This window comes from Carcharodon carcharias, chromosome 13 (genome assembly GCF_017639515.1).
Source record: "Carcharodon carcharias isolate sCarCar2 chromosome 13, sCarCar2.pri, whole genome shotgun sequence".
In the NCBI taxonomy this organism is placed as follows: domain Eukaryota; kingdom Metazoa; phylum Chordata; class Chondrichthyes; order Lamniformes; family Lamnidae; genus Carcharodon; species Carcharodon carcharias.
In genome coordinates this window covers 26,535,100-26,562,303 of record NC_054479.1, presented here as the reverse complement: position 1 = coordinate 26,562,303, position 27,204 = coordinate 26,535,100, and the positions used below count along the sequence as shown (strand labels likewise).

The 27,204-nt window shown below is 48.5% G+C and overlaps 1 protein-coding gene across 1 annotated transcript in view; it reads left to right on the top strand.

Moving 5' to 3' along the window:
* Nucleotides 1-27,204, top strand: part of scarf2 (scavenger receptor class F, member 2) — a 99,929-nt gene that overhangs the window by 30,519 nt on the left and 42,206 nt on the right. Inside the window, exons 5-6 of the mRNA XM_041203288.1 lie at nucleotides 19,329-19,547; nucleotides 20,902-21,030. Coding sequence (XP_041059222.1) covers nucleotides 19,329-19,547; nucleotides 20,902-21,030 — 348 coding nt within the window. The remainder of the gene's footprint in view (nucleotides 1-19,328; nucleotides 19,548-20,901; nucleotides 21,031-27,204) is intronic.

Here is a 27,204-nt window from a genome sequence, read left to right as displayed (position 1 = left end):
TTGCTATTGGTGGTGGCATCGCTGTTGGAGTTGGTGTCGCTTTAGGAGGTGGCGTCGCTCTTGGTGGTGGCCTTGCTGTAGAAGGTGGTATCGGTGTAGGTGATGTCTTTATAGGTGGGTGTGTCACTGGAGGTGTTGGAGTCGCTGTTGGTGGTGGCGTTGCCGTAGGAGGTACCGTCACTGTTGGTGGTGATGTCGTTATAGGAGATGGCTTCACTGAAGGAGGTAGCTTTGCTGTTGGTGATGGCATGGCAGTAGGTGGTGGCGTCGCTGTAGGAGGTGGCATTGCTGTTGGTGTTGGTGTCGCTGTAGGAGGTGGCATCGCTGTAGGAGGTGGCATCTCTGCAAGAGATGGAGACGATGTAGGTGTTGGGGTCTTTGTCAGTGGTTGTGAGGCAATAGGTGGTTGTCACACTGCGGGAGGTCTTGACGCTGTGGCAGATGGCTTCGCTGCAGGTGGTTGTGATGCTGCAGGTGGTTGTGATGCTGCAGGTGGTTGTGATGCTGCAGGTGGTTGTGACTCTGTAGATGGTTGTCATGCTGTAGAAGGTGGCATCGCTGTAGTTGGAGGCATCGCTTAAGGTGGTGGCGTCGCTATAGGAGCTGATGACTCTGTAGGAGGTGGTATCGGTGTAGGTGACGTCGTTGTAGGTGATTGCATCACTGTAGGTGTTGCAGACGCTGTAGGAGGTGGTTTCGCTCTTGGTGGTGTTGTCGCTGTAGGAGGTGGCGTCGCTGTAGGAGGTGGTATTAGTGTAGGTGATGTCGTTGTAGGTGGTTGTGTCGCTGTTGGTGTTGGAGACGTTGGTGGTGGCATCGCTGTAAGAGGTGCCGTCGCTGTTGCTGGTGATGTCACTGTAGGAGGTGGCATCGCTGTTGGTTGTGGCGTCACTGTTGGTGGTGGCGTTGCTGTTGCTGGTGATGTCACTGTAGGAGGTGGCGTTGCTGTTGGTTGTGCATCGCTGTAGGAGGTGGCGTCGCTGTTGGTTGTGGCATCGCTGTAGGAGGTGGTGTCGCTGTTGGTTGTGGCATCGCTGTAGGAGGTGGCGTTGCTGTTGGTTGTGCATCACTGTAGGAGATGGCGTTGCTGTTGGTTGTGGCATCGCTGTAGGAGGTGGTGTCGCTGTTGGTTGTGGCATCGCTGTAGGAGGTGGTGTTGCTGTTGGTTGTGGCATCACTGTAGGAGGTGGCGTCGCTGAAGGAAAGGGCATCGCCATTGGTGGTGGCGTTGCAGTAGGATGTGGCATCATTATAGGAGGTAGCATCACTGTAGGTGGAGGCATCGCTGTAGGAGGTGGCGTTGCTGTAGGAGGTGTCGTTGCTGTAGGAGGTGGCGTGGCTGTAGGAGGTGGTGTTGCTTAGGTGGTTGTGTCGCTGTAGAAAGTGGCGTCACTGAAGGAGGGGGCGTATCCGCAGGAGGTGACGTTGCTGTGGGAGGTGGCATCAGTGTAGGTGGTAGCTTCACTGTAGGAGTTGGCATTCGTGTTGGTTGTGGAGATGCTGCAGGTGCTCGCATCGCTGTAGGAAGTGGTGTCACTGTAGGAGGTGGCGTTGCTGTTGGTGATGGCGTCGCAGTAGGTGGTGGCATCACTTGGTGTTGGTGTCACTGTAGGAGGTGGCGTCGCTGTAGGAGGTGGCATCGCTGTTGGTGTTGGTGTCGCTGTAGGAGGTGGCATCGCTGTTGGTGTTGGTGTCGCTGTAGGAGGTGGCAGCGCTGTTGGTGTTGGTGTCGCTGTAGGAGGTGGCATCGCCGTAGGAGGTGGCGTCTCTGCAGGAGATGGAGATGATGTAGGTGTTGGGGTCTATGTCAGTGGTTGTGAGGCTGCAGGTGGTTGTGACGCTGCAGGTGGTTGTGACGCTGCAGGTGGTTGTGACTCTGTAGGTGGTTGTCACGCTGTAGGAGGTGGTGTCGCTCTTGGTGGTGGCGTCGCTGTATGAGGTGGTACTGGTGTAGGTGATGTCGTTGTAGGTGGTTGTGTCACTGTAGGTGTTTGAGACGTTGTTGGTGGTGGCGTCGCCGTAGGAGGTGCCGTCGCTGTTGCTGGTGATGTCACTGTAGGAGGTGGCGCGCTGTACGATGTGGCATCGCTGTTGGTTGTGATGTCGTAGGAGGTGGCGTTGCTGTAGGAGGTGGCGTCGCTGTTAGTTGTGGCATCTCTGTAGAAAGTGGCGTCGCTGAAGGAGGTGGCGTCGCTGTTGGTTGTGGCATCGCTGTAGAAAGTGGCGTCGCTGAAGGAGGGGATATCGCCGTAGCTGGTGGCATCGCTGTAGGAGGTGGCGTCGCTGTAGGAGGTGGCGTATCGGTAGGAGGTGATGTCACTGTGGGAGGTGGCATCAGTGTAGGTGGTGACGTTGCTGTAGGAGGTGGTGCTGCTGTAGGTAGTGGCATCAGTGTAGGTGGTAGCTTCACTGTAGGAGTTGGCGTCGGTGTTGGTTGTGGAGATGCTGCAGGTGGTGGCATCTGTGTAGGAGGTGGCATCACTGTAGGTGGTGGAGACGCTGTAGTTGGTGATGTCGTTGGAGGAGGTGGCATCGCAGTAGGAGGTGGTGTCGCTGTAGTTGGAGGCGTCGCTGTAGGAGGTGGCGTCGCTGTAGGAGGTGGTGTCGCTGTCGGTGACATCGCTGTAGTTCGCTGTGTTTGCTGTAGGTGTTGGAGACGCTGTAGGTGGTGGCGTCGATGTTGGTGGTGGCATCGCTGTTGGTGGTGGCATCGGTGGAGGAAGTGGCGTTGCTGCAGGTGGTGGCGTCGCTGCAGGTGGTGGCGTCGCTGCAGGTGGTGGTGTCGCTGTTGGAGGTGGCATCGCTATAGGAGGTGGCATCGCTGTTGGTGGTTCTGTTGCAGTAGGTGTTGGAGACACTGGGAGGTGGTGTCGCTGTAGGTGCTGGGGTTGATGTCGGTGGTTGTGAGGCTATAGGTGGTTGTCACGTTGTAGGGCGTGGCGATGCTATGGGAGGTGGCGTTGCTGTAGGTGGTTGTGACGCTGCAGGTGGATGTGACGCTGTAAGGGATAGCGTCACTGTAGGAGGTGGCATCGCTGTAGGTGGTTGGTTTGCTGTAGGTGGTGGCTTCACTGTAGGAGGTGGTGTCACTGTGGGAGGTGGCACTGGTGTTGGTGGTGGCATTGCTGTAGGAGGTGGTGTTGCTGTAGGACTTGGCGACGCTGTAGGAGGTGGTGTTGCTATAGTTGGAGGCGTTGCTGTAGGAGGTTGTGTCGCTGTAGGTGGTTGTGTCACTGTAGTTGGTGATGTCATAGCAGGTGATGTTGTTGTAGGAGACGACGTCGTTCTAAGAGGTGGCATCGCTGTGGGTGGTTGTGTCAGTGTAGGTGGTTGTGTCGGTGCAGTTGGTAACACCGTTGCAGGAGGTGGTGTTGCTGTAGGTGGTGGTGTCGCTGTTGGAGGTGGCATGTCCGTAGAAGGTGGCGTCGATGTTGGAGGTGGCGTCAGTGTTGGAGTTGGCGTGTCCGTAGGAGGTGACGTCGCTGTACGAGGTGGCATCGGTGTAGGTGGTTGTGTCGCTGGAGGTGAGGTCACTGTAGGTGGTCGTGTTGCTGTAGGTGGTTGTGTCACAGCAGGAGGTAGCATCGCTGTAGGTGATGTCGCTGTAGTTGGTTGTGTCACTGTAGGTGTTGGAGGTGCTGTAGGTGATGCCATCGCTGTAGGCGGTGGCGTCGTTGTGGGAGGTGGTGTCGCTGTACTTGGTTGTGTCGCTGTAGGTATTGGACATGCTGTAGGTGGTGGCATCACTATTGGAGGTGGCATCGCTGTTGGAGATGGTATGTCCATAGCAGGTGGCGTCGCTGTAGGAGGTGGTGTCGCTGTAGGAGTTGGCATCAATGTAGGTGGTGGCGTCGCTGTAGGAGGTGGCGTCGCTGTAGGTGGTGGCGTGTCCGTAGGAGGTGATGTCACTGTACGAGATGGCGTCGGTGTAGCTGGTTGTGTCGTTGTAGGTGGTTGTGTCACAGTAGGAGGTGGCATCACTGTAGTTGATGGTGTCGCTGTTGGAGGTGGCGTTGCTGTAGGTGATGACATCGCTGTAGTTGATGGCGTCACTGTAGGAGGTGGCGTCGCTATGGGAGGTGGCGTCGCTGTACTTGGTTGTGTCACTATAGGTATTGGACATGCTGTAGGTGGTGGCATCACTGTAGGAGGTGGTGTCGCTGTTGGGGGTGGAGTCACTGTTGGAGGTGGCATCGCTGTTGGAAGTGGCGTCGCTGTGAGAAGTGGCGTCGCTGTAGGAGGTGTCGTCATCGTAGGAGGTAGCGTCGCACTTGGAGGTGGCATCGCACTTGGAGGTGGCATCGCTGTTGGAGGTAGTGTCGCCGTAGGAGGTGGTGTCACTGTAGGAGGTGGTGTCACTGTAGGAGGTGGCGTTGCTGTAGGTGGTGGCGTTTCTGTACGAGGTGCTGTCGCTGTAGATGGTGGCATTGCAGTAGGTGGTTGTGTCGCTATAATTGGTGACATCGTTGTAGGAGGTGGCATTGCTGTAGGTGGCTGTGTCAGTGTAAGTGGTGGTGACGCTGTACGTTGTGGCGTCGCTGTAGGAATGGCGTCATTATAGGACGTGGTGTCACTGTAGGTGGTGGCCTCGCTGTTGGAGGTGGCGTCATTGTTGGTGGTTGTGCCGCTGTAGGAGGTGGCATCACTGCAGGTGGTTCTGTCGCAGTAGGTGTTGGAGACGCTGTAGGTGGTGATGTCGCTGTGGGAGGTGGCGTTGGTGTAGGAGGTGGCGTCGATGTAGGTGGTGGCGTCGCTGTAGGACTTGGCATCGTTGTAGGAGGTGGCATCACTGTAGGAGGTGGCATCACTGTAGGAGGTTGCATCACTGTAGGAGGTAGCGTCGCTGTAGGAGTTGGAGATGCTGTGGTAGGTGGCGTTGCTGTGGTAGGTGACATCGCTGTGGGAGGTGGCGTTGCTGTAGGAGGTAGCATCGCTGTTGAAGGTGGCGTCACAGTAGGAGGTGGCGCATCTGTAGGAGGTGGTGTCGCTGTAGGAGGTGGCGTCTGTAGGAGGTGGCATCGCTTTTGGAGGTGGCGTCGCTGTAGGAGGTGGCGCATCTGTAGGAGGTGGTGTCGCTGTTGGAGGTGGCATCGCTGTAGGAGGTGGCGTCACTGTTGAAGATGGCGTCACTGTAGGAGGTGGCGCATCTGTAGGAGGTGGCGTCGCAGTAGGAGTTGACATCGCTGTGAGAGGTGGCATCGCTGTAGGAGGTGATGTCACTGTAGAACTTGATGTCGCTATAGAAGGTGGTGTCGCTGTAGGAGGTGGCATCTTTGTTGGAGGTGGTGTCGCTGTTGGTGGTGGCGTCACTGTTGGAGGTGGCATCTTTGTTGGAGGTGGCGTCGCTGTTGGTGGCGTCGCTGTAGGAGGTGGTGTTGCTGTTGGAGGTGGCATCTTTGTTGGAGGTGGCGTCGCTGTTGGTTGTGGCATCGCTGTAGGAGGTGGCGTCGCAGTAGTTGGAGGTGCCGCTGTAGGAGTTGGGGTCGCTGTAGGAGGTGGCGACACTGTAGGTGGTTGTGAGGCTGCAGGTGGTTGTGATGCTGTAAGGAGGTGCAGTCGCTGTAGATGGAGGTGTCGCTGTAGGTGGTGGCGTCGTTGTAGGAGGTGGCATCACTGTAGGAGGTTGCATCACTGTAGATGATGGAGATGCTGTGGTAGGTGGCGTCGCTGTATGAGATGGCGTCGCTGTTGGGGGTGGCGTCGCTGTTGAAGGTGGCATCATTGTAGGAGGTGGCGCATCTGTAGGAGGTGGCGTCGCTTAGGAAGTGGCGTCACTGTAGGAGTTGACGTCGCTGTGAGAGGTGGCGTTGCTGTAGGAGGTGGAGTCGCTGTCGGAGGCGGTGCCGCTGTAGGAGCTGGGGTCACTGTGGGAGGTGGTGTCAATGTAGAAGGTGATGCCGCTGTAGTTGGAGGTGTTGTTGTAGGAGGTTGTGTCACTGTAGGTGGTTGAGTCGTGGCAGTTGGTTAGGTCGTTGTAGGAGGTGGCGTCTCTGTGGGTGGTTGTGCTGCTATAGGTGGAGGCGTCGCTGTAGGAGGTAGCGTCGTTGTTGAAGGTGTCGTCTCTGTAGGAGCAGGCGTCGCTGTAGGACTTGGCGTTGCTGTAGGAGGTGACGCCTTTGTCGGAGGTGGAGTCGCTGTAGGAGGTGGCGTTGCTGTAGATGGTGGCGCCGCTGTACGTGGTGGTGTCGCTGTCAGAGGCGGTGCCACTGTAGGAGCTGGGGTCACTGAGAGGTGGCGTCGCTATGGGAGGTGTTGTCACTGTAGCAGGTGGCATGGCTGTAGGTGGTTGTGTGGCTGTTGGTGGTGGCATCGGTGTAGTTGGTGACGTCATTGTACGAGGTAGCGTCACTGTAGGAGATGGTGTCGCTGTTGGTGGTGGTGGCGTCGGTGTAGTTGGTGACGTCATTGTAGAAGGTAGCGTCTCTGTAGGAGGTGGTGTCGCTGTCGGATGCAGTGCCACTGTAGGAGTTGGGGTCACTGCGATAGGTGGCATCGCTGTAGGAGGTGGTGCTGCTGTAGTTGGAGGCGTTGTTGTAGGTGGTTGTGTCACTGTAGGTGGTTGAGTTGTGGCAGTTGGTTACGTCGTTGTAGGAGGTGGCGTCTCTGTGGATGGTTGTGTTGCTGTAGGTGGAGGTGTCGCTATATGAGGTAGCATCGCTGTTGGAAGTGTCGTCTCTGTAGGAGCAGGCATCACTGTAGGTGATGGCGTCGCTGTAGGTGGTGGTGCCGCTGTTGGTGGTGGCGTCACTTTAGGTGGTGGCTTTGCTGTAGGAGGTGCTATCGCAGTAGTTGGAGGTGCCGCTGCAGGAGTTGGGATCGCTGTAGGAAGTGGCGTCTCTGTAGGAGGTGGCATCGCTGTAGGAGCTGGCGTTGCTGTAGGGCGTGGCGTCTTTGTAGGAGGTGGCGTGGCTGTAGGAGTCGGTGTGGCTGTAGTTGGAGGCGTTGCTCTAGATGGTGACATCGTTGTAGGAGGTGGTGTCGCTGTCGGCAGCTGTGCCTGTGTGGGTGGGGCAACACTGTACGTTGTGGCATCGCTGTAGGAGTTGGCATCGCTGTAGGAGTTGGCGTCACTGTAGGAGGTGGCGTCACTAGGTGGTGGCCTTGCTGTTGGTGGTGACGTCACTGTAGGTGGTGGCCTTGCTGTTGGTGGTGTCGCTGTAGGTGGTGGCGCCGCTGTTGGAGGTAGTGTCGCTGTTGGTGGTGGCGTCGCTGTTGGAGGTGGCGTCACTGTAGGAGGTGGCGTCACTAGGTGGTGGCCTTGCTGTTGGTGGTGACGTCACTGTAGGTGGTGGCCTTGCTGTTGGTGGTGGCGCCGCTGTTGGAGGTAGTGTCGCTGTTGGTGGTGGCGTCGCTGTTGGAGGTGGCGTCACTGGAGGTGGTGGCATCGCTGTTGGAGGTGGCATCGCTGTTGGAGGTGGCGTCGCTGTTGGTGGTGACGTCGCTGTTGGAGGTGGCGTCGCTGTAGGAGTTAGCGTCGCAGTAGGTGGTGGCATCGCTGTTGGAGGTGGCGTCACTGTTGGTCGTGGCGTCGCAGTAGTTGGAGGTGCTGCTGTAGGAGTTAGGGTGCTGTGGGGTGCGGCGTCCCTGTAGGAGGTGGCGTCGCTGTAGGAGGTGGCGTCGCTGTTGGTGGTGGAGAAGCTGTAGGAGGTGGCGTCGCTGTTGGAGGTGAAGACGCTGTAGGAGGTGGCTTCGCTGTTGGAGGTGGAGAAGCTGTAGGAGGTGGCGTCGCTGTTGGAGGTGGAGACGCTGTTGGAGGTGGAGACACTGTAGGAGGTGGCGTCGTTGTAGGAGCTGGCGCTGGTGGTGGAGGTGGCATCGCTGTTGGTTTTGTTGGCGCAATAGGAGGATGCATTGCAGTAGTCCACACCATCGGAGTAGGAGTTGCTGTCGCTGTAGGAGGTGGCGTTCTGTAGGTGGTTGCTTCACTGTAGGTGGTCATATTGCTGTAGGTGTTCGTGTTGCTGTAGATATCAGTGTTGTCATCATTGACTGTCATGCCTCACAGTTTGTGAGGGAATGCTTGTTTAGTGTTGATAATCTTGGCTGCAATTGGCACTACTGCAGCTGCTGGGGCTGATACTAATGTTTGATGCCAGTATTTCTCTTATTGCTGGTGCTACTGTTCAATGTTTCTAGAATCTTAGAAACATATGACACAGAATGAAGCCATGTGGCCCAATATGCCTGTTCCGGCTCTTAGAAAGTGCTGTCCAATTACTGTCATTCCCCTGCACTTTCCTTATAAGCCCTGGACATTTTTCCTTTTCAAGTATTTATCCTGTTTCCTTTGGAAAATTCTGCTTCCAGCACACCTTCAGGCAGAGCATTGCAGATCAGAACATCCTCATTCTCCTCATTCTCCCACACTGAGTTTTTTTTTTAACCAATTATCTTAAATCTATGCCCTCTGGTTTCTGACCCTCCACCCAGTGCCAAAATTTTGAAGATCTTTTTCAAATCCACCACCCCAGAAGCCCAGCCCACGCCCCTGCCACCCTTCACTACCATCTTTAACTTTCTCTGCTGTAAGGGGAGCAATCCTAGTTTCTCCAGTCCACTCAACTGATGCCACTCATCTCTGGTAACATTCTAGTCATTCATCTCCACACCCTCTCCATGGCCTTGACATCCTTCCTGAAGTTTCTGGCTCTCAGAATTGGACACAAAACTCCATAAGTTGGAGTAATGTCACAGATCAGACATAATCTCGTTGAATGGCCAAACAGGCTCAAGGGTCTAATTGACCCACTGCTGTTCCTGTGAATGCTCGTAAAATGACGCTCGATGATATTTCAGTCAGCGGACACGCACGGGAGTTGACAGCGCGCCCGCTGACAATTAAAAGGCCTATTAAGGCCATTAAAAAGGTAATTGAATTAAATTTTACGGTTGGCAGGCAGCTGAAAAGGCTGAGAGGCCTTTGCACTTTTTAGGAAACCTTACCCACAGGCGGGATGAGTTTCCAACAGTAATTAAAAATAAAATAAAACCTTTAACTTTTCATTAGTGAGTGAGTCACATGAGCGGGGTACATGTTTTTGAACATTTTAAAAGCCTTTATTTTAATTTTTCACAACTCTTCATCTCCCTAAGGCAGCTCTGTGTCTCAAGGAGCTTTTCCAGTACGCACCCGTGGAGTTGCGCTCTTGCCCTACTCTCCCCCACCACCCCCCCAAACGCAGGCCGCACTGAGCGCTGCTGCACCCGTTTCACGCTGGGCGGGCCTTAATTGGCCCAGCAGCGTGAAATTGTGGTCCCGCCCCGATCGCAGGCCGAGGTTAGCTTCCCGACCGCCGAGCCCACCCCTTTCTGCCCCTGTCTGCCTCTGTCCGCCCCTGCCCACCCCCGACCGCCCCCGCTGACCCCATCCCTGTCTGCCCCTGTTCACCTCTGCCCACCCCCGCCAAGCCCACCCCTGTCTGCCCCTGTCCGTCCCCGCCCGACGAGCAAAAAATCCAGGCCTATGTTTCTGATACCGAACCAGTGACTTACATAAGTTTATTACAACTTTCAAACAATTACACTGTACATGCTGGAAATCTTAAATCAAAACATCACGTGCTGGAAATAGTCATCTGTCCGACCTGGCGGCATCTGTACAGAGGGAAACAGAGTTAACGTTTGAAGTGGAGGACTTTTCATCAGATCTATCTGAAAGGTCAGCAATCTGAAAAGTTCATTCTGTTTCACTCTCCACGGATGCTGACAGAGCTGCTGAGTATTTCCAGCATTTTGCTGTTTTTGTTTAATGTAACCTCTTTGTTTTGTGCTCTATGCCTCTATTCATAAGATCCTGTATTTCTTTTAATGTTCTTATTGCTTTGTCTGCCACCTTCAAAGATTTGTGAATGTGACCACGCTCCAGCTCTCTCTATTACTGCTGTGGGTTTACGTGATGCTGCCGGTGCCAATGGTGCCCTTGGTGCTGGTACTGGTTATGTCGGGGAGATATGACGGCGAATCACCTTCTCCCAAACGACTAACTTATGGTGACATTTCTGGACTGCTTGATGGTGGGTGCCCTAGCGGGGCCCCCAAACTGCCAAAAGCCCATTAGGCTGCAGACTCTGACCCCACAGGCTATGGTGAAGACAGCAAGTGGAGTTCCATGGCTGATGTGACCAGGGATGTACCTCTTGTCAATTTTCTAAGACACTTTGTTTATTGCAGCTCCATATTTCACATGGAGCAAGTGCCAAATCTACTGTCACCTCCTGAATACTTTCACCTTTATCTTTAGTTCCATAGGTTCTCCTATCATCAGTGACCCCAATAGTCAGGCCTCTTAGTGCAGCCTTTCATTGCTTTTTCCTCACACCTCCAGATCCTCCCCATTCTGGGCAATTCCTATTTGTTTTTATCTCAATTGATAACATTTTAAGGAATAAATTCACTGAATTAGAGTCAATGCCAACTGATCTGATCAGTTCAGATTTTGTAAACTCTAACCCATTTAAAGTTTCTGAATCTGTTCAACCCGATTCTATCACCGACCTGCGTTCGCATTGGTGTGAATTGTGGCAGAAAGATTGCAGTGTTAAACAGAAAGCACTGTAAGATTCAGGTTATGAAATATGCAGAAAAATAAAACGTTGTAGCCGGGAGATGACTCAGGACGTCCCTGGCTGTCTGTCCTCGCTTCACATGTTCCTGCTTCCATTCACTCCATCCTCTCTTCAATCCAGTGTCCTCATCTCCTGCAAAAGAGTAATGATGATCAGAGCGTAGAGTGAGTGAAGGGCTTATTTTTCAGTGACTGTGTTACACAATGCGATGCTGACATGGTCCTAATGAGCAGTACTCATGTGAAGGCACGGAGGCTCAGAATTATCACCATGTGGCCAAGCTTGGCAGCAATCTAAACCTCAGTCCAGCCTGGAACTCCTTTCTACAGAGCTTTCCAGATTCAACAACAATGTGGTCAATTCAGCATGTGCTAAAATGTTCTGAAAGGTTCATTGTCAGGATATAATGTATCCAGTAGATTTGAGACATCTGGTGTATTTAGAGTAATGATATAGTTAGTAACAATTCAGTTGTGTCTAAGGTATTGCATATTTTGAAAGAAAGACTTGCATTTATATAGTACCTTTCATGTCCACCAGATGTCCCAAAGCACGTACATTCAATGAAGTACCTTTTGTGGCAACATAGGGAGCGTGGCAGCCAGTTTGCACACAGCAAGTCCTACCAACAGCAAAATGACCAGATAATCTGTTCTTGTGATGTTGGGTGAGGGATACATATTGGCCAGAACACCAGGCCAGAATTGGCCAGAATTCCTCTGCTCTTCTTTGAGATAGTGCAATGGGATTTTTTACATCCATCTGCAAGGGCAATAAGGGCCTCAGTTTAACCGTTTCATCTGAAAGGTGGCACCTCTGACAGTGCAGCACTCCCTCAGTACTTAGCACTTATACTCAAGCCCTGGAGTGGAACTTGAATCCACAACCTTCTAACTCCGATACGAGAGTGCTACCAATCTAGCCATAGCTTACATGGATGTGTCTGAGGTCTGATTCATTGGTCTGTATTCTACCACAGGACTGGGGACCCTGACATCAGGGTAAAATGCGGGCCCTGAGCTCGGCAGTGCAATTGGCTCAGTGATTTTTACCGCGGGTGGTCCCCTAATTGCAGGCTTGCTGTCCAATGAAGGATGGCTGGAGGGCTCCTGATGCTGCCTTTCCAATCAGAGGTCTGGCAGTTCTGACGCCTCAGCAGTGCTACCGGGGGGCACTGCTGAAGCAGTTCAGAGACCTTGAGGGTGCCTCAAGATGGAGGCGTCCTTGGTCAGGTCACTAAAAATTAAATTTCATGATGGCCAAGGGGGAAGGGCCCATCGAGCTCAGAGCAAACCCCACCAGGGTGATGGTTGGGGCTGCAGGGGCTGCTTTTCATGTCTGTGGCCCCCTTTGTGGGGCTTGGAACCTTAGGCTCCAATGACCCCACAGACTGCCAAGTAAAATGGCCCTATCAGGATCTATAATTATGCAAATAGGCTTCTGCTTCATTGGAGTGGGCAGCTGATCTGCCTCATAGCCTGGCACAGGGAAACGCCCCTGGTGGGGGTGACTGCTTCGGAGATCTGGTGGATTCCATCCCAAAGTGGCTTCCCACCACCCAGGGGCCAGTAAATTCCTGTTAATTGATACTTGGTAATTCTGGGGCATGTAACATTGGGGCCTGGCAAATCTATATATGTGGCATATATAGGGTATCACAATATGGTTGCTTCTGGTGTATTTGAGGGGTTGTGTATATGGAGTGCCTTTATCTGGGCCACAAAACTTGACTCCATTAGCAACATTGCAGCTGGTGCTACAGAAGTTGAGCATGGTGATTGGAATACTTCCAGTATCCTCTGGTGCTGCCCACATATCACAGGTTAACTGACACGGCCACCAACATGTGTGCACAGCATGCCATGTGTGTGCCAAGAATAAGCAGAGCAGGATGGCAGCCCTCTTCAGCTGACCTGATGCACATTCTGACATTTTGGATTGTGCAGGCCCGGTGAACATCCTCTCCTAGTCACTCACCAATGCATGTGAGTTCAGCTGCATGAGGGAGTCCCACCCCCAACCCCCCAACCACCTGCCCACCCTCCCATATACCCCACTGGTATTATTTAAAGGGTCAGACATCTAACTTGCAGTTGAGGTACTTTTGATTTACATTTGTTCTTGCAAAGTTTGTGAAAGTGTTGTGTTCCTGCAGGAACGTTCCTGCAGATTTTGTAAGTAGTGTTATCGCATCCTGACAGAGAAGTCAGAGGAGTTTGCCACCTATAATAGAAAGCCTGTCAGAGTGATGTGGGCTAAGATTGCAGGGCCATAGAGCACAGATTGCAGAGAGGGACAGCTGGGCGCAGAGGCAGGAGGAGGAGGGTTTTCAATGGAAGACCCTGCCCACCAGGAAGCACTTCTACCTCCGCCTTAGCCAGGTGGTGACTGAGCTGTGCTGCCTCCTTCAACAGGACCTAGAGGCACAAAGCAGGGCAAGGACGGTGCTGCCGGCCCTGTCAGGGTCACCGCTGCCCTCAACTTCTTTTTTCAAATAGGCCTTTCCAGATGGGAGCAGTTTTCACAGCCAACATTTCCTAGTTTACTGTCCATCACTGAATCAGGGCAGTGATGGAGGCCCCGAACGGCAGGAGAGAAGCAGGAAGAGCAAGCACATTGTTTTTTGGCAGTTTAGTGGGATTCTCAATGGTGCAGGGAGCTAGCAGCTACTCACACATGGCTCTGCGGGGCCCCTCACATAAACAGGGAGAGGGTACCAGAACCACAAGGCCACCAGTCCATCAACGTAGAATTGGTGTGCAATCACATATAGAACATCACGTCGGCGAATGCCCACTATTCTGGAAGCAGTCACATGCCTTTCACCCTGAGGCAGTCAACCATTCCTGCCACTTTTGGGGCCAGCACAATGTGCCAGAAGCTGGTTGTTTGGTGACCATGGATACCCTTTACATATTGGCTCATGACTCCCCTCCACCATCTAAACATGTGAGGACAATGTGCTTATGAGAGTCATTGCACCTCAAGGAATAGCGTGCAGCAAAACATTGGTGTTTTGAAACAATGGTTCCACTGCCTGGACTGAAGGAGTGCCCGCCAGCATTCACTAGAGTGGATATCCAAATTCATGGTGGCCTGCTACATCCTCCAAAACCTCACTATCAATCCCCCTGCAACACACATTACAATGTGCTGTTGGTCAAAATCCTGAAATAAATCCTACCCACAACAAGTTTACCCAACAGCGCATCTAATAATACAAACAAAACTGAACTAGTCATCCTTATGCACCCCTTTAGTGCTTCTCTTGCAGGTGCCTTTGCCTGTCCTGGTGCTTCGAAGCAGTGGTACCCCAGTGGCTGCAGAATGGCTGGTGGAAAGCTGACTACTTTTACTGGGGGGGCTCGCAGATGGCCTCAACGGCCTGATTTTGGAATGCCTTATCTCAGAATGGGCGGTAGCAGTCTGGGCTGACAGGCTGCAACAGCAAAGGCATTGGTGGAGTGGCAATAAAGAGAGAACGAATGCTGTTATCCAGAGGGAGGACATCAACTTCATGCTCCGCAGTGCTGTTGACACTCTCCCAGTGATCCTAATCTGTTGGAGGGCAGATTGCTGGTCCGCTGCAAGAGCCTGCACACCACCTTAAGTGCTTGCATCTGCTACCATAATGGTAGTAGTAAGAGCTTGCATGGCACTAAGCTGGGCTTGCATTACAACAAGCATGGCCTCAGCTTCCACTGCAGCATTGAGATTTGGCTTTCCACCTGTGTTGCAATGGAAGCTGAGACAGCGACCACTAGACGCTGTATCACAGCTAGGTCTGCACATTCTGTCATGGAGTTGGCCACCACTTCCACTCTGGGCAGGATGGGCTCCAAGTTCTGTGCAAAGCCCTGTACTATGTTGGAGCCGGACTCCTTCATGCTCATTGACAATGGCATGATGTCTGGCACCTTCAGCAGCATTCTCCTGTACAATGCTCATCAAAGTGCTCATCTGAGATCCCTGCATCAGCAACCTTGACCTCTAGGGAACTGGTACACAAACTGCTTTGTTCCCCCATGAGCCTTACTGCAACCTGCCTGTTGACTCTCCACATGCAGATCCTGGTTCTCTACTAGACAGTATGATACGCGCTATGCCAGTATCTGAGATAGTGGCTGCACGTATCATAAGAATATAAGAAATAGGAACAGGAGTAGACCATTCGGCCCTTCGAGCCTTCTCCACCATTCAATAAGGTCATGGCTGATCTTCTTGTATTTCGATTTCCACTTTCCAATCTAACCCTGATAGCCTTTGATTCCCTTGCCTAACAAGAATCTATCTACCTCTGCCTTAAAAATATTCAGTGACCCTGCCTCCACCACCTTCTGAGGCAGAGAGTTCCAAAGTCGCACAGCCCTCTGAGAGAATAAATTTCTCCTCACCTCTATCCTAAAAGGATGACCCCTAATTTTAAAACAGTGCCCCTTAGTTCTGGGCACCCCCACAAGAGGAAACATCCTTTCAATGTCCACCTTGTTAAGGCTGTTCAGGATCTTGTATACTTCAATCAAATCACCCCTCACTCTTCTAAACTCCAGTGGAAACAAGCCCAGCCTGTCCAACCTTTCCTCATAAGACAACCCATTCATTCCAGGTATCAATCTAGTAAACCTCCTCTGAAACGCCTCCAATGCATTTACATCCTTCCTTAAATAAGGAGACCAAAACTGCACACAGTATTTGAGGTGTGGTCTCACCAATGCCCTGTATAAATGAAGCATAACATCCTTACTTTTATGTTCAATCCCTCTCGTAATAAAGGACAGCACTCAATTAGTCTTCACAATTACTTACTGTACCTGCATACTAACTTTTTGTGACTCATGTTCTAGAATATCCAGATCCCTCTGCACCTCAGAATTATGCAGCCGTTCTCCATTTAAATAATACTCTGCTTTTTTGTTCTTCCTGCCAAAGTGAACAACTTCACATTTTCCACATTAAACTCCATTTGCCAGATCAATTGATGGTGCTTCTTCCACAGAGGTCTGTAGTAGTCCTTGATCATCCTCATGTGCTTGCAGTAGCTGGCCAGAAAGCAGCTTATGAATATCTGAATTGCATTGACAGAAGTCTGTGTGGGGTGGAAAGCAAGAGGTCCATAGTCATACCATCTGGAGCTTGTGCTTCATGCCAGATAGCAGGATGAGCGTGAGGTGGGATTTGAAAGGGGCCAATAAAGGCAGGAACATACCATCACCCTAAATATTCTCAGTAATGCCAGGTTCAACAGACTCTGTCACAGCCATCTTCATGATACTGAGCACCTCCTTCAGTGGGCTCAGGTGAATCAAGTGTGTCTGTCCCCACTCATTCTGCCCTGTTCCCTCGTGTTATGGGTCACTTCTTCTGCAGAAGAGAGGAAAGAATATTAATGAATGTGTTGCAATATGTCTGGGTGATAAACCCTCCTTAGCTGAACAGCTGCAGATATGTGGAAGCCACAAGAGATTGAAATGAGGCTGGCGACATTGGTATGTGTGTAAGGGTGTGGTGAAATCAGTGTTCCCTCTAATCTACACGGTCATGCAAAAATTTTAAGTGGCTGTATACTTAACCAAATTGCCAGCACACTGGAAAATCTTAGGAGGTTTTCAGAGGAGTTTCTGAATGTTAGGAATAAATGCTATTGATGTTGGGTGAGTGATTGAGCAATGTGACAGGTTGGTGGTGCAGTGGATAGGAGATAACCTGTGAAAATGCATTCAATGATCTTGACCACTTGTGTGAGGTCATTGAACTTTTTGTGACACTGTTGTTTGGTCCTCAGGACAGGACTGCAGGAACTGATTTCCCCTGTCACCTGCTTCCATTCCCTCCTCAGGGTTTGCCTTGAGGGCCACCTGCTCCCCTGCAGAAATATTGCTTCCCTCCTTCTTTGCACCACCTGTATTAATGCCCCCAGTACCGCATCGGGAACCTTCTCTCTTATAGCAACATAGAAAATAGGAGCAGGGGTAGGTCATTTGGCCCTTGAAGTCTGCTCCATCATTCCCTTTCAATATGATCATGGCTGATTCTCTATCTGAACACCATACTCCTGTGCTCCCTCCATACCCCTTATTGCCTTTAGAGTCCCAGAAATCTATTTCCTTTTTAAATGTATTCAGTGACCTGGCCTCCACAGCCTTCTGTGGTAGAGAACTCCATAGGTTCACCACCTTCTGAGTGAGGAAGTTTCTCCTCATCTTGGTCCAAAATGGTCTACCCCATATCCTGAGACTTTGAACCCATATCCTGAGATTGTGACTCCCTGTTCTAGACCCCCCCAGCCAGAGGAAATATCATCCCTGCATCCAGTCTGTTGTCCATGTCAGCATTTTATGTGTAAATGAGATCTCCTTTCATTCTTCTAAACTCCAGTGAATACAGGCCTGGTCAGCCCAATCTCTCCTCATACGACAGTCCTGCCATCCCAGGAATCAGTCTGGTGAACTTTCGCTGCACTCCCTCTGTGGCAAGTAAATCTTTCTTAGGTAAGGAGACCAAAACAAATCTGCTACTTCAATTGGTATTCAGTCACCTGTGCCTGAAAACAGGAACAATCACATTTTCAGAGTATTGAATGTTTGATGTATTGGAGGTATTGCTGTATCTTTTCACTCATTCTCTGGGTATGTTGAATGTGCCTTGTTATTAATTCCGAATAGTAGCAGACTCCAGTGTGTTTCTAATTTGAGGCTAAATGATGCAGTTGGTAGCATTTGATAGGAAGGGGGAAGGGAGAAAGAAATTGATGCTAAATTTCATTACTTATGGGAAAACATATCTGTGTCTTTTTCTGCTTCCAAGTGCACCCAACTCCAGACAACTACATGGGTGGGTTTTCCCTTTCAGTAAGTGTAACCATCTTTAACGTTGTGGTAGAGAATTAGGGATGTAACATACACTTAGCACCATCCCCAATTGCCATGAAATCTAACATAAACAGTATGTAACCAAATCCTATTCCATAAAATATACCAGCATTCCTTGCTGTGTCTCCAGTCTGTTGAAAACAAGATGCTTTGCACAGTCCTTTGCTCCATCTCATTCTTTCTCAAGTTTTCATCTCTGTGGAGCTCTTTATCTCTGTCATTCCTGCATTCTATAATCTACAAACTTTAGAATCTTGACTTGGTGTCACCTTATCCCTATCCCCTGATTTACCTTGTCTTATTTTCTCCTGTGTCGACCTTTGTGGTGTCTTACACAATGAACCTTGGCCCTTTGCTAAAGCTATTCAAAAACAAAAGATGTCTAGAGAGTTTAATGGTTCTGCCTTGGATTTGACTATGAAGGGATTAGCTGACAACCTGACCAAGTTTTTTTCATTGCAACGGAGAGCGAACCTTCGCATAGAGTTGGCAAAACTCATCCAGTCTGCAGATCTGTGTGGCTTTGGACTAGGCTGAGTCCAGCTGGAAGAGATTTGTAGTCACACAATAATTGTTCATCTACAATATTCTATTATTTGGTGGTGTAGGGGGAGCTTTATTCTGAATCCATTTCTCTCTGTGCTTTCCATGAAAGTGCATAGTGATACGAAATAGATGGAACTTTATTCTGTGTCTAACCTTGTCTGTACCTTACATGAGAGTGTTTCATGTCACAGTGTGGAAGCAGCTTGATTCTATATTTAACTTGTATCATACCTGACACATGGGATATCTCCTGGCTGTGAGGCTCTGTGTATGATAAATCCTTATATTGATGGGATCGTGGAAAAAGAACTCTACTCTGCATCTAGCCCATGCTGTAGCTGTTCTGGAAGTGTTTGATGATTGTCGTACAGGAATGTTTCATCTGCATCTAAATTTGCTATACCTAAGCATTGGTCAGTGGGTTATGAGGTGTGTCCATGCTCTAGTCAGAAGGTTTTAAGCAATGTATTCACATATGTTATGGTGTGTTGAGATGCTCACTGCTCAGTAAGGAAGAGTTCTGAGAGTGATTTGAGAGTTTACCCCTCACCTTTTAACTGTACAGCTGTTAATTAGCCTGCTTTGAGGAAAGGTAAGTGAGATCACTTTAGGGTTAAATTGTCTCCAGAATGAACAACCTGATGATGAAGGATAGATACAAACTTGATAAACTTGGTAACCAAAATTAAGCCAGGTGGGCCTGCAGTATTCCAAGGTGCAGTGTGTTTGTCTCACTGGGATCTGGAAGTGTAGGCATGTCACTAATAGCTGGGGTTCTTCTTAGTGAGCCCTCAATAATCCTGCAACCCAGTAATGAAACAGGTAGTGGTGGAGTGCACTGGAGTGTGGTAGCAGAGAGAGACCAGTGGCAGCATTGTTAAATTTACAGATTAAATTTAATCTCAATATTAACATATTTTGATGATTTTAAACTGGTCACATTTTGTAAGGAATACTGGCCTATATCAGGTATACATATTTAAAAGAAAAAATTGGAGCTGAGGTGATAAAGCAACGTCATGTGACAGAGACTAGAAACTGAAAGTACTGGCTACAGAGCCTCCTCACAGCCGAATCCTCCTCATTGATGCTAACAGGAAATTGTGAGAGGTTTCCTACACAGAAGGAGAAAAGGGCTGAAAATAGAAGCATGGAAATTATTATTTTAGCAAATGCTTTAACCCCCTTTAAAATAAACTGACTCGTGTCTATGTTAAAATAGCATATGCCAAAAAACAATTAAGCACTCATCCATTGATGACATTAGACATTTATACGCTAGGTAGATGAAAATAAACGTACTATTTTGTTGAACAAATCTGAGCCTATTCTTATTCTGTAACATTAGGTGCGGCCAGTGTAAGAATCTTCAGCCCTGTATGATTGCTGATGGTCGATGTTTAGCCTGTGAGCCTGGATGGAATGGAACCAGATGTGATAAGACATGCTCTCCTGGTTTCTACGGGGAAGGATGTGGAGAGCAATGTCCTCGTTGCAAAGATGGACATACTTGTAACCATATCAATGGGAAATGCCTGCACTGCAATCCTGGATGGATAGGAGCTCGGTAAGGATTTGCTTTGGTGGTTCACTGCTTTATCTTGCTGAGGGTTGTGAGTGAATATCTTATCAACCTTACATTCCACCAGGTTTTTCTGCCATTTTGTTTCTCCAGAAGGAACTGATTCTTTGCTGGTGTATGGTTCCATGGGACCAGTACCTCACACAATTAATCATTCTTCAGGACTGAGTTAAAACAGCTGTGTGTCCCCACAGTCATTCATGACACCTGTATGCACAGAGACCACTGAATAGTGATTATAAATGGGAGACCTTAGTAAATTTCCCCTTTCTAACCCAAGTGCGCTGAGTCCAATTGTAGCATGCCTACGGACGGAACTCAACTAACTTAAGTGCATATGGTGTACAAAACCTAGAAACTTTCTGCTCTGCATGGCTTATGGATAAACTCTACAAGCTAATGGGAAGCTAGATTTCATGATATATTGTATTTCAAGATACAGAAAATTCTAGCATACCCCAGAACAAATGGAAGGGATGATTGAAACTAGTTTATTTCATCAAAGGAACTACATTCATATCTCCAACTCATCCAAAATCCTGTCGACCATATTCTATTGCACACTAATGCCTGCTCAATTATCCTAAACTCTACTGATTCTATGTCCCTTATTGGCTCTCTGCTCCCACTGGCTCCTTATACCCCAAAGTATCAATTTCAAAATTCTCCCTGTTCACAATTTTCTCTGTGCTCTCATTTCATTCACTTCAACAATCTCCTCCAACCCTACCTCCAGCCAATACTGTACACTCTTCTGACCTTGGCTACCATCAATCCTATCCTGCCTTCCATCCATCATTGGCAGTAGAACGCTTCAGCCATCATGCCCTTGAAACCTGAAATTCTTTTCCAAAATCATCCCGCCTTGTCTTATCTTTCCTCATTTTCAAAAGGGTCCTCAAAGCCTATTGCTTTGAGAGTGCCTGAAGACAGCTGCCTTTACTATGCTCTGTACTGCTGCTTGGTGTTACTCCTACTCCCCCCCCCACCCCCACCCAATGTAAAAAGCTTTGAGATGCTTTGCAATGATGAAGGCACCATAGAAGAGGAAGTTGTTCGCTCAAGATTGTAGGCTTACTTAAAATGTATGTTTGTATTACTTGCTGTGTTATTGTGGCATCTTAACAGGATTACAGACATATACTGATATCAATGTCATCAGCTGTAATGCAAACCAGATAGTAATTGCAGGAACTGTTTGTTGGTGACTGGTGACTGTATATATTCTGGTGACTGACACTTTCCAATGTGACTAATGGAGCATTAGCAGAGAGCACTTTATGTACTATTTGTTGTAGTGTTTCTTGTTTCAATAATGTTTTCTTTCTTTATGTAATAGGTGTGACTTAAAATGCCAAAATGGTACCTATGGTGAGAATTGTAACTCAGTCTGCACAGATTGCATCAATGGATTCTGTCATTTTGCCACTGGAGAATGTATCTGCAACAAAGGCTTTCATGGCCTCTTGTAAGTATTGGAGCACAGAGGACTACATTCCAAAATAATGCTATGTGAGCTCAATGATGCATAACCACACAGATTATAAACAGGCAGTCCATACATACTTATAAACATTCAAAGCCTTGACGTTCCTCCATGAGATGCTAACATCTGAATGCTCAATGCTGTTTTAGTGAACATGTTAACCAATTGTGCATTTGTCCCTTTGTGTCCCATGGCTCACTCGCTGAATTGTAGACAGCACAATCATGGCTTCTGAAATAAAAACAGAAAGTGCTGGTAAAACTCAGCAGGTCAGTCAGCATCTGTGGAGAGAGAAACAGAGTTAACGTTTCTTCTGAAGAAGATTCATATTGGACTTGAAACGTTAACTCTGTTTCTCTCTCCACAGATGCGGCCAGACCTGCTGAGTATTTCCAGCAATTTCTGTTTTTATGTTGGATTGCCAGCATCCACAGTGTTTTGCTTCAATCATAGTTTATGTTTAATTCAGGGACAGGGCTTATTATTAAAGGATTGTTTCCTGTGTATCTATTCCTGCCTTATTTAATGCTTGTTTAAGGTAAATGGACCTTAATGTGGTGCTAAAACATTCCAAACCAAGACCGTTGTAGAATCAATTCTTGGCTACATGGAGATAGACTTCAGGACAATCCAGGCGGGTTGTAACCCTAGTGGGAAGGAGGAATGTCATTACTGTGGGTGTCAGAGGCCTGTAATAGTGAAGTGTGGCCAGTTACCCTTCAGGCATTGGAAGATATTTAGCCCAATACTTTCACGAGAGAAAGAAGAGGAAAATTGAATTTGATTTGAATTTAAATAAAAGTTTTGAGATTGATATGTAGATGCTATAAGATCCATGCATTAATGTGACAATGAACTCTCAAATTGGTCAGTGAGTAGATCGCAGATTTGCAGATATTTGAGACAGCCGAGCAAACATTGTCCACACTGAATAATATTAGCCTCTAAGACACTTGGGTACACATGCTATAGATGACTGTGTTGGTAGTAAAGTATTTCCAGATGTTGGCCTGCTGGTTGCATGAATGAAAGGTTCAATTTAGCTTTCACTGAGGACTAGTAGTTGAAACAGCACCAAGTCAAAATCAGCAGCCATTTGAATAACTTCAGAATATGAGGTCAGATTACAGTTTTTTTCTGGTATGATTCCAATTGCTTTTTAGATTTTTTCTTGGTTCTTTGCATCTTTGCATCATTGGTTACTGTGCTTTTGCTTAAATTAAACTTATCCTGGGATCGGAGCTCATTTTCAAGTATGCCTCAACTCCGTCTATGCTTCAATAGCCCAGAATAGATGTCAGCAGTACAGTGAAACCTGCTGCTCCATCTAGAGTTCCCTCATCCCTGGTCTCTCAGAGGCCTACCAGAGCATCAACAGCCAAATTGACTAGGCCCCTGAGTAGCTGCTGAGGCCCACCTTGGGACTTCAGGCCCCTGGATTCCCAAAGGGAAGTTTTCATTTTTAAAGAAGCATATTTTTATGTGGGAGATGGCACAGGTGTTTCCAGGGAGGGATCCAGCATGCCTCCCCTCCTCCCCATTCCTCCCTTACCCAAAAACACTGTCTTCAATTAGGCTTTCCAGCATTTTCAGCATGGCGCACACCCTGGCATCCTAGCAATGCCGGAAACTGCCATAGAAATGAACATTAAGGAGCTTCCCTCTGACATTGGTTCACCAGCAAGTGCACCAAAGGTGCTCAATGGGCAGAATCCTGGGGTAATTGTACATTGCCATCAGATTCTCAGCCTGTGTCACCGAAAAATGAAGAAGTTTAAAGTGTGTAAAGAGGCAGTGTAGTGCTGCAGAATGAACGGATTTGAAGTCACTGCTCCAAGTGTCACCACTTTTAATTCAGCACAAGATTCAGAAGCTTTGATCGCACGGTGACTCTATCGGCCTCTTTTCTGAGTAGCAGGTATAAGCCTAAGCGGAAGTGGCTTTGTTCATTAGATCCATCTGCATGGTTATGACTTGTAGTTCACTTCAGAGCTACAGGAAGAGCCTGCACATAATAGGCTCAGTGAACAGTGAGCCTTTCCTGGGGTAGTGCCTGGGCATATTCCCTTCCTGTAGTAAATTAGGATCTTATTTAGTGGCTGCTGAGTACTATCGCAGAATAACAATGTGTTTTATGTTGCTTCAGGATTAGCTCAGAGCTCCAGTCTGTTGGACCTGAGGAAGTGGCTGATGATCATTTCCTGACCATGAGCCTCTGGGACAGACATGAGCAGAGGTCGCAGGGGTTATAGTGGGCTGATATTTAAAGCGGTGTTTTTTTTCTCTTTTTGGCAGGAAGTGCAGCTGTAGAAATGCACAATAAGGGTTTCTGTATCTCCCCTTTGAATTCTTCCCTTCTCCCAGCCCAGACTCTCAAACCTCAATTTTTATACACACACCTTCAGTTCAAGCAATGGAGCTTGCAAGCCATAACAAACCATTTTGCTAATGGACAATGACTAAACCAGGTCCTTGCAAATTATAGTGGAGGGAGTAGAACGGGCCTATTTTTTGGACCTTTTGAAAATGCCATTGTCTTTCTCCCAATATGTTCAGACTTGCAGGGATTTGGTTACCTAGGTGGCAGCCATCCACTGGTATCTCATCCAGGTGTCTTTCTTCTTGTGAACCTTGACCATGAGTTTTGTTTGGTTGTTCAGAAGTGAAGGTGATAACGACTAAGCTCTTATCCCCTGTAGGCTTCACAGGATAGTCATCGGGAGAGGAACCGTGTCTGATTTTTTTCCCCCTCCTGGCCCATGGGCAACAAGGCTCATTGCACCACACCAACTGCTACACATACCAAGATTAGGACAGATCAGGGCTGGAACCTGAGATTTTCCAAGTCTTTATGGCTCATCTATTCACTGGAAAAAGTGGTTGCATTACTCAGGGATCCTGCTGAGATTTTAATGACTGTTTTTCTTTTATATCAAGGAGATTAATGAAAAACCACATGTGCATGTTTCGGTGACAATTCCTTTCACTGAGTCAGATCCAGCTTGGGTTTATTTTGTTGGAACAGCCAATGAGATCCTCCCACGATTATTTTGTTGGATCAAGATCCATATCTATCAAGCATTGCCATGCCTTGTTTTTCTCAGTCAAATTCACTTACTATTACTCCAGAATCATCCTGAAGAATAAAAGCAATCTCAGGTTATTTATTTTTTTCATGACCAACTACAACCTTAAATCCCTCTATCTTTATTCATCCACTCTTGACTTAAACACCACATCCATGGGACTTCTCCATCGTTAAGACTAAAATCACTTGCACAGTTGCCTTTGCTGCTTCCTCCCATCCCAGATTCCCCTCGACACCCACCATAGAAGGAGGTGGTGGCATAGTGCTGTTGTGGCTGGGCTGGTATTCTAGTGACCCAGGGTAATGCTCTGGGGATCTGGGTTTGAATCCAGATGGTAAAATTTGAATTCAGTAAAAATCTGGAATTAAAACTCTGATGATAACCATGAAACCATTGTCAATTGTTGTAAAAATCCATCTGGCTGGCTCACTAATGTCCTTTAGGGAAGGAAATCTGCTGGCCTACATGTGACTCCAGATCCACAGCAATGTGGTTGACTCTTAAAATGCCCTCTGAACAAGGGCAATTAGGGATGGGAAATAAATGCTGGCCTAGCCAGTGACACCCACACCTCATGAATGAAAAACAAATTCTAGTTCTGAACCCTTCTCTTTCTGTAGTTTCCCTCCTATCTTACTTCTGCCCTCACCAAGCGTAACGTGTCCAAAAAATATACATTGAACTTGCTCTTTCCCCATCTCATATGACTCCTCATCACTTGACTTCCATTCCAGCACCCAGTTAGCTGATATCTTCACTGGTTACCTTACCTCAGACAGAATGCAGAAAATGAACAAACTCAACCTGTCCTTTTTCATTCATTTTTGGGTTGTGAGCATCACTGGCAAGGTCAGCATTTATTGCCCAACCCTAATTGACCTTGAGCATTTAGTAGTGAGCCAGCTACAACTGAGAGGGTTGCTAGGCCATTTCAGAGGGCAGTTAAGGGTCAACCACATTGCTGTGGACCTGGAGTCACATATAGGGGCTAGCTGATTTCCCCTCCTGAAGGACATTACTGAGCTAGATGGGATTTTAGACAATGTGGTGGGTTATTAATCATTATTAATCAGACGAGCATTTTATTCCAAATTGATTTAATTAACTGAATCTAAATTCTCCCAGATACCATGATGGGATTTAAACTCAAGTCTCTAGAGCTTTCGTCCAGGGTTTTGGATTACTAGCCCAGTAACATTGCCAATATGCTACCATCGCCGATCTGTCTTCACTAATTACTGTTTAACTCCTTTGGAGTCAACCAATTAAACTAAATTAACAAAATTAAGGACAAAATAAGCACAGCCCCTAAATTAGGGAACTGCAAAACCAAAGGCAAAATTTAAAGGAAACTTACAAACATCAAATCAAAATGTGATTAAGAGGGTCAATAAAGCATCCCAGTCCCTGCGGTGCCCACCGAGCATGGAAGGCCTCGACGGTGCCGGCAGACACAGCGTGCTCCCTCTCCAGGGACACCCGGCCGCAAGCATAGACGCGGAAGAGGGGCAGACAGTCGGGTCAGACGACCCCCTCAATCACCCACTGCCTGGACCTGTTAATGGCTAACTTGGCCAGGCCCAGGAGCAGGTTCACGAGGAGGTCCTCCTCCTTCCTGGCCCCCTTCCACATTGGAAGCCTGTAGATCAGGAGCGTGGGACTGAGGTGCAAACCAAACACGAGTAAAAGGTTTTTTAAATAATTGAAAAGGGAGTGCAGCCTACAACACCCTATGTATACATGATCCACGGACTCCACAAGACCACAAAAGGGACAGGTATCTTGGGAGTCAGTGAACCGACATGTCCTGCGGTTGTATGGGACTGCTGCGTACAACACCCTCCACCCCAGATCCCTGATGGAAAGTGGGAGGACACCTCCATAGAGGGCCCCCCAATGGGGACCTCCGGCGCCAGACGGCAACAAGGCACGCCAGTGCATGTCTGGACAGCGGGCGAGGGCAAGGAAGTGAAGGGTGTGCAGCAGCAGTCTATACAGGAAACCCCTCCACGTTGTGCTAAAGGACACAGGGGGCATTTCCGCGAGGCGACTCAGATTGCGGGACACCGGCTCCCGAGGGAGGGTCTGGGGCTTGGGGCCAATGTGGAATTCCGTCCGAACAGGGATAAGCTCAGAGGGAAGACCACCACGCACCTGCGCCACCTTGAGGCCCAGTATGACGTTGGGGACTTAATTACTGTTTATCTTCAACTTCCCTTACCTGATTAAAGTCCTTGAATGAGTCATCACTTATCAGTACATGCCCATCTGTTCTACAATTGTTTGAATTGTTCCAATCATGGTTCAACACTTCTCAAAGCACCAAAATAATCCTAACCAAGTGATTGAACGACACCCCTTGTGACAGTAACTATGGTGCGTTATCTGTCCACATCCTTCTCCAATTTTCTGCACCTTTTCGTTGGTTGTCCACACCATTGTCCTCCATTGTCTCCCCTCTGATATTGAGCCGTATGGCATTACCCTCGCATGGTTTCACTGTTACCTTTCCAAATGCAGTGAAACCATCATAAGTAATGGCTTACCTCCTCTCCCATACACAGTCACCTCCACGACTCCAAGAGGAATAACCTTAGCTCTCTTCTTTGACTTTTGTTTAAACTATATTCATGGGGACATTGTCCATGGACAGATGGTTAGCTTCTACATGTGCACTGATATTCAGATCTACCTCTCCATCATTTCTATTGGATCTTTGATTACCTTTGTTTTGTCAGACCATTAACTTTCTGCAGCTGCATTGCAGGATCACCAAAGCCATTATCTCTTGTCCCACTGGTCCATTGACATCAAGTTTGTTTCCAGTCCTGCTGGACATCCTAAAGCTCAAAAAGGCCATTTGCAATGTTGGTGGCATTGAGCTTTAAATCTCACATCTCATTCATCACCAAGGCGGCTTACTTACACCATTCCAATATCCCCTGCCTCCATCCAATCCTCAGCTCTTCCAATGCTGAAATCATTGACATGCTTTTGTCAGCTCTGCTCCCATTGCTGATTTCCCATCATGCACTTTCCATTTCCCCCAACATGTCTATAAATCTGC